The 7,052-nt window shown below is 33.7% G+C and overlaps 1 protein-coding gene across 1 annotated transcript; it reads right to left on the minus strand.

Moving 5' to 3' along the window:
- Window positions 1-3,701: 3,701 nt before the first annotated feature.
- LOC113499084 (mRNA-decapping enzyme 1A) lies at window positions 3,702-6,547 on the minus strand. Its single transcript, XM_026879428.1, has one exon. The coding sequence runs from the start codon at window positions 6,461-6,463 to the stop codon at window positions 5,174-5,176; it is 1,290 nt and encodes a 429-aa protein (XP_026735229.1). The 5' UTR covers window positions 6,464-6,547; the 3' UTR covers window positions 3,702-5,173.
- Between the last annotated feature and the right edge of the window lie 505 nt (window positions 6,548-7,052).

Below are 7,052 nucleotides of genomic sequence, written 5' to 3' on the forward strand. Positions count from 1 at the left end.
CGATTGTGCAGTGATACGCATCCTAGAGTTTTTTTGTAAGTCACACGCGCTGTGAGCCTCTCTTGATGACAATAGGATAGTGTACGTTACATAACTATCAGGTACAAATGTATGCCGAATCAGTTACGAATTACGATTAGATTATGTTGTTACAAACGCTTTATGAACTAACCAACGGTGTGCGTAGCTATTAAACTTTTTCGATGATTAAAATAGAATTTATATTCAAAATTAGAGTTGTTTGGCGTATTGTAAAGCTGTTTAGCGTATTTTGTTTTTAGTATCATAAAGCGTCTGCAGCCAACAGTAATGTTAGAGTTTTAAACATGTTATAATTGTACGTCGAGACTCGGCCAAGTCTTCTTAGTTTAATCCCATTAATTCGTGTATAATGATTAGTTTATATTGAATTGTTTCTATATAGAAATAAATGTTCTTTTTAAACCAAATAGTTGAGATAAATAGTTTTTAGAAATAATACAAAAGATAATCTGTTAGGACTCATGTACTGGTGGTGTTTTTGCAAGAACTCTGTAAAGTATTAGCGAAATTTATTGAAAGCTATTTTTCACTTTTATTAAAAAATACATAAAAATCTTCATATTACGATTGGTACCTTCACATATGTATACACGATAAACAAATCAAATCGACAAACGTTGTGAACTAGAACTAAGACAGTTTGAAATGTTTTTGCATAAATCCTTTGTATACCCGACACCGGATTGTTAAAGAAATTGTCAACTCTAATAGATCGTGATTGCGTTTGTACGCTAATTTTATTGATCTGCAGTAATTTTAGTTGGTAAGTTTGATTTTATCATTGTTTAATTGATAAAGGCGAAAGTTTAAAGACACTCGCCGCGCTGGATATTTTAACCTGCTGAGTAAGGTGATATGCAATGTTCATTAATTATCTGAGCAATGTCTAATGTGCCGTGATATTTTGGATTATTTTCTCTAGTGTGGACAAAATACAAATTGTTGTATAAAATCTAGGGAATGTATGCACTGAATATTACGTTTGTGAGACTAATTAGATGGCATATTATTATCACATAATTGTACTACATTATTGAAGAAACACTAAGTTGGGAATTAAATAACCGTCGCTGTTGCTGTTACTCTAACAATATCGTATAAAAACAAATCTTGACACACTGCGGGCCAAAGGCCTCTATGTGCCTTGGCGACTGATAAAATATTTGCAATAGCATTTTTTCCAAATGAATTAGGGAATCAGTGTTTTATAATGATGTAGCAGAATACAAATTACAAAACGTTTACCTTTGCCCCTTTCAGATGTGGCAATTTATTATATTGATAAATATCTTAGTAATTATTTAGCATGACGACAAGGAATTTTCCTGCAATGTCGCGAAACACTTAAAAGTGTCTTGTCTTTTTATGACATTTAAAATTATTACGGATAAAGAAATTACTTAAACAAAAGCAATCAGTTACTATGTATTGATAACATTGACACAGAATTAGTTAAGCCATCTTTTTAGTCCACCATGTTAAAATTGCTCTAAAATTAAGTTCCAATCAAAATTATGTAATATAAATATGTTTTTAACTAACTGTTCCCGAATTCAGGGGCACAATGCAATTTCATTTAATAATGTGTATATTTGTAGAATTGTTATCATAGTTCCATTTTGAAATTTACAGGGTGATTTCTTTAAACAGTGAGATTAAGTAATATTCTGTTGAGAACCGCGTAAGAGATCTATCCATCTATTTATAATATATATCAAAATGTTTCAAGTGTTTGTATGACATTTGAAATATATATTAAAGTGAACTAGAACACCATTGCACTAAAAATATGTATAATGTAATCCACAATTGTAATGAAAAATGTATATTTCAAAAATGAAAGCTTACCGAATTAGGAACACACTTAATTTAAATTTACGAATAATAGTATTTGCACAGAGCATAAAGTCAAGTCATACAAAACATTTGAAATATATTCAACCTTATTGTATTCACAAACGCATAGCACAATTTATATCATGTATGGAATGCAATTCAAGCAGAATTATCTGTTATTTTTTCTAAAAATATTCCCATAACAACCTTTACGTGTAAATACCGAAATGGAGAAAAAGAAAGGACTCGATTACAACCAATCATTGATTTCCATGTAAAATTGTAATGAATGAATTATGAGCTGTATTTGAATACTTTTACTACACTAGTCAGCTATTTAACAGTATTCTTTAAGTATTTTATACTAATAACTAAGTATTTTTATTAGAAGAAATGAGAATACATTTGCCAAAAGAATATCAGTTTTATCATATTTCTAAAGTTAGAATTCTCATTAACTGTCATCAACTTAACCTATGAACAAAATTGTTATTAATTATTCTTAGGTTAAGCTCACGTGCACACCGGCTAACTTTTGTAAAAGTATTTAAATACGGCGATAAAATTTGATAAATCTTTACTGTTAATATAGAAAACATGGATATCATCGAGACGCCACTGTTGGCGTTTACATAAATATTGTAACTGTAATATTGCTGTCTCAACTGGTTGTTCAAAGTTCAAAAAGCGATTTGTAATATAGCAATATTAAATCGATTTCAACAAAACACTTGTTTTATTATGTAAATATGAACTTGGATAGTTCCCATTATTGACCTTCTTCGTAATATTTTCATTTAAACGTTCTATGGAACTGGTAACATTGGTAGCCACTTGAAGTATCGAACACATAGCAGGCTGAATAAGCATAACAATCATGGAAGCGTTTCTTACAACATCAAAAATGTACTCTCTCTCTGTCTCTAAGATCCTCTGACGGTACATTGTAAAAATCAATGTTACCACCTAGTATTCAACAAACAGTCTGCCTACTAAAAGTATTCTGATGTTGAAATTTCTGATTACCTACATAAATAAAGAATGGTCTAATCAGGTGCTTCATAGATGCAACACAACACACTAGGAACTCAAGACAGCAATCACATAACCTGCATAGGATACATACCTAGTGTGGAAGTAGCTAATGTTCAACCTGCTAGGCCTCCGCGTGAGTGTCACAGGGACGGCCAGGCGGCACACTAAGTGATCCACGACTAGAACAATTTATTGCGATAACTTATTGATCAGAGGGTCTACCACCACGTCTATAAGTAAATTATGACATGATATCTCGTTTCGACAACCATCATTTTTAACCATAAGTAGCATACATAGCGTTGCCAGGCGTCCGGATAAAGCCGGACATAGTTAGGCTTTTTGATTGCATGTCCGGCTAAAATAAAAGGTGTCCGTCTTGTCCGGCTTTTGTTAGGCTTTTTACGATAAGTAAAATGATGAAGTTATTTTTTTTTTTAGTTAAAAATGTCTTATTTGTTCATAAATGTTTAATTATCTTGAATTTAATTTTATTGTGCAACTCAAAGAGAAAACGTTTTTATTTTAATAATCAAAAAGACCTGATTTTACATAAAAAAAATTGTCGTATGTACCTAAATCCTCAATAATATAGGGTGTCCGGCTTTTTTAACCAAATGTCCAGCCAAACTGGCTGGTCTGTCCGGCTATTAGGTTTGGCGACCTGGCAACGCTAAGCATACATGGTGTAGAACGGTATCTCCTTTCCTTCGAAACCCGCTTTATTATTACTTTAAGACGTGGCGGCCCCTAGAAATTGTGGTAGGTACAAAAAATAAAAAACGTTATAGCTTCGATGAACCCTTTAATTTGAGACTATTTTTATGATAACATTCTAACTGAAAATTGTCAAAAACTTATAGCCAGAACTACAGTTACAGTATTTTAGACTTGGATAGCATGAGCTTTCCATTATGAAACACTGGTTTAACAAAACTGGTCTATATGTACAGGATCAACATTACATAGGCCAAAATTATTTTCGTCGCAATATCCTGCTCCCTCATAGTAAAGAAGCAAATATTCAACAAAAATCTTGTCTCACTCAACAATATAGCTGTCCAATTTTATAAATTTTTCGTAAAGTTAACATTTATTTTTATAACATCGTTTAGAATTAGATGTAGAAGCACAAAGATGTTTAAAATTTAATGTTTTCTAAAGTATCAACATTTTTTTTCTTATCCATGTTTTGTGTGATTTATTACAAACACGGCCGAAGATTTTGTTCGACCCCTCGTAAAAGGCTATAATAAAGTTTTGCAAAGTACATTGTCCATCCCAGATTTGAAATGGAGACTTCCCAAGGGTAGGAGTTAGGATAGGATACCCCTCGAGAAGTATACAGATTACTTGCCATTGAAATCATATACTTTTCAGTGTGCTTAGCACAACACACCTATCATCCTTAAAAAGTTGATTCTTAGGAGAAATATAACTTAAGAAATTATGTTTTCTCCCTAAACAAGTGACTAAATTTTACATCTTTAAACAAAAGTATCTGATTTCCCCTGTATCTAAAGTATATTAAAGTCTTATGTTTTGTATAACAATCAATACATAAACTAAAATTTTACGGAAAAGTTTGATATAAAACAATAGGGAAAAATCTTACTATTAAGCTACTGACAAAATTTTACATGAAATAAAAATATTTAACATACAATAAAACCTAAAAAATCTGATGCCTACGCTGTAATGAGTAAGAATAATCCTTGTAAAGATATAGCAAAATTTTGCAGTCCTTATACATTAAAAGAAGTTTTTTTTTTCTTTTCAAAATTATGGAAGTTTTAATGCAGCACATCAAGTCAATAAAAATATCTCTTACAAAAGCGTATTTGTCAATGTAGTCATAGTATTGTCTTTCAAATGTACATTATTATATTATTGCAATGAATTCAACAGTTAAAACTACAGTGAAGGTACTTATTGTTCAGAAATATGCGATTTTGAATTAAACCTTAAGCTGAAGCCAATTTAAATATCACAAGTAGCGGCTTAAGGGACCTCCTCCACATCTGTCCAAACTAAAAGTTTAGTCACTAAAATTCATTCTCTGTACAAGTTACAGTCAAAGGTTTAAAACTTATTTAAAAATACTCCAAACAATGAGTCACTACAAAACTAGAGGGTCTACACAACATTTTTAAGAAGATTCAGTTTATACTGTTTTAGTTTATATTCAAATTACGGCTGTACATTTTATACTTCAAATGTCAGCGACTGTTGATAACAGTCACTTATCAGAGAAAGAATTTTATGACACAGAGAATGCCTTTTCTGAAAAGGATTTAACATAAGCCTCATGCAACTTGTTCACAAAGTCGGCATCATGTTTCAGCAGATAATTGAAAGCTTGTAGCAGCTGGTTCCTAGTCAGAGGCTCAGGGGAGGGCTGGACATCCCCACCAGTGCTGGCCGTGAACATGGTCGGTGGCATCAGGGCCGGCTTCTGTTGAGTGGTCACAGAGCCAGTTGCAGGATAAATTCCAATTTCTTCTAAATTGCTACCATTAAAAGAGCTTACCGTGTGACTGATGTCCTGTGATTGATTCAAGTATGTTGCCAGAGGTGAAGTTGGCTTAGGGGATGATATGTGCATCAAATTGAGCTCATTCTCCATTGGTATAATACCATTGGTTTCATTAGACTCTAACTGCCCCTTCTTCATACCAGATATCCTCTGCTGATTTGGTTTGTCAATGGGAGTAGACTTCAATGGGAACCCACAGTTTTGCCGTATTGCTGAATCCAAGTTCATATTACCATTTGAACTTTGAGCCTCCTGAGGTGTTACAGAGCGTTGTTGTTTCTCTATATGTTCGACGGAATGCGCGGGGTTGCTCATGAGCCTCTGCAGCAGTTGCGGCACCTCCCGCGCGTCTGTCGGACGCGGTCCAAATATTCCCGGCGAGGGTAGAGATGACACTGCCGGCATTTGTGCCGCAGCACCGCTCCCAGCTTTCGCGAAGAAGTCCATAACGCTTTGCGACGTCATGTCGGGCGCCCGAGACGGTGTCGAGTCACACTTGTTTGCAACGAGCCCTTTATTGGAATTGAAATCATCTTGGGCCTTGCTCAACATGCTAAATATATCGACGGGCGCATTAGAAGGCGTTGAAGAACTGTACACTGCATTTTGCGCCATGTTTTCGGTTCCGGGGATTTGCTTCATCGACTCTTTGATCAAAGAATTTAACTTAGTCGCAACTCTAACGCACTCGTCTTTATCATAGAACCATATGCCGTAAATACGACACTTGGCGTTTCGATATAATAGGAAAGGTTCCTTCAATTGCAATTCTATTCCTTTCGACACTGGTTCGATTAAGTTATTCGTACTCAATCTGTTCATAATCACTAAACTATGGTACGGTTCACCATTTCTACTGTACACAAACAAAGCACCCTCGATGTTAGTTTTCTCCCATTCGTTCTCTTCGAATGTATATAGCGCAACGTGGGTAGCACTGTCGATTATTTCTCTAGCGTATGGATCTGCCCTCTTTAGGGCTGCAAAATTCATACGTAGTCCGGTGTCAGCCATTTTAAAGCAACAAAATACAAGTTTTTATACAGCGAGCAAGCATCACAGCAAAATGACAAGAACGAATAAATTCGCCATTTTCAAACCGTTCCATATTATGCTCATTCAGTTAACGTTTAAATCTACCTTCAAAACACTGTGCTTTTTATAATTTACAACTGTTGGTATGCAGAAATTGAACAAATCAAATTTAAATATACTGGGTTATTTTATGTTGCTAATTATTAATGAAACTAGTTAGAGACAAAGCATTTTCTTTTTTGTGTTTAATTCAATGCAATGAATGTAATGGAACGTGAGATTTATCACATTCAAAAACAAAAAGTTCATTTTTAAGCGCGGTACGCGGTTAAATACAGAGTGTTGACTATACCGATGTAACCAAATAAAATGTTTATATATGATATTTTGATACTAAGGATTATCCATTTTTAATTCTTCAGTTATTATCTTCTATCTATCTTCAGCTGGTTATTATCCTTATACAAAAAAATAATTATAAATAGAATCATTTTGCGTAGATACGCTCATACTCAGAGAACTGCATTGAAATTATCCAAGGATATAATAATTTAGTTACATTAACATG

The sequence above is a fragment of the Trichoplusia ni genome, chromosome 11, assembly GCF_003590095.1.
Source record: "Trichoplusia ni isolate ovarian cell line Hi5 chromosome 11, tn1, whole genome shotgun sequence".
NCBI classification, from domain to species: domain Eukaryota; kingdom Metazoa; phylum Arthropoda; class Insecta; order Lepidoptera; family Noctuidae; genus Trichoplusia; species Trichoplusia ni.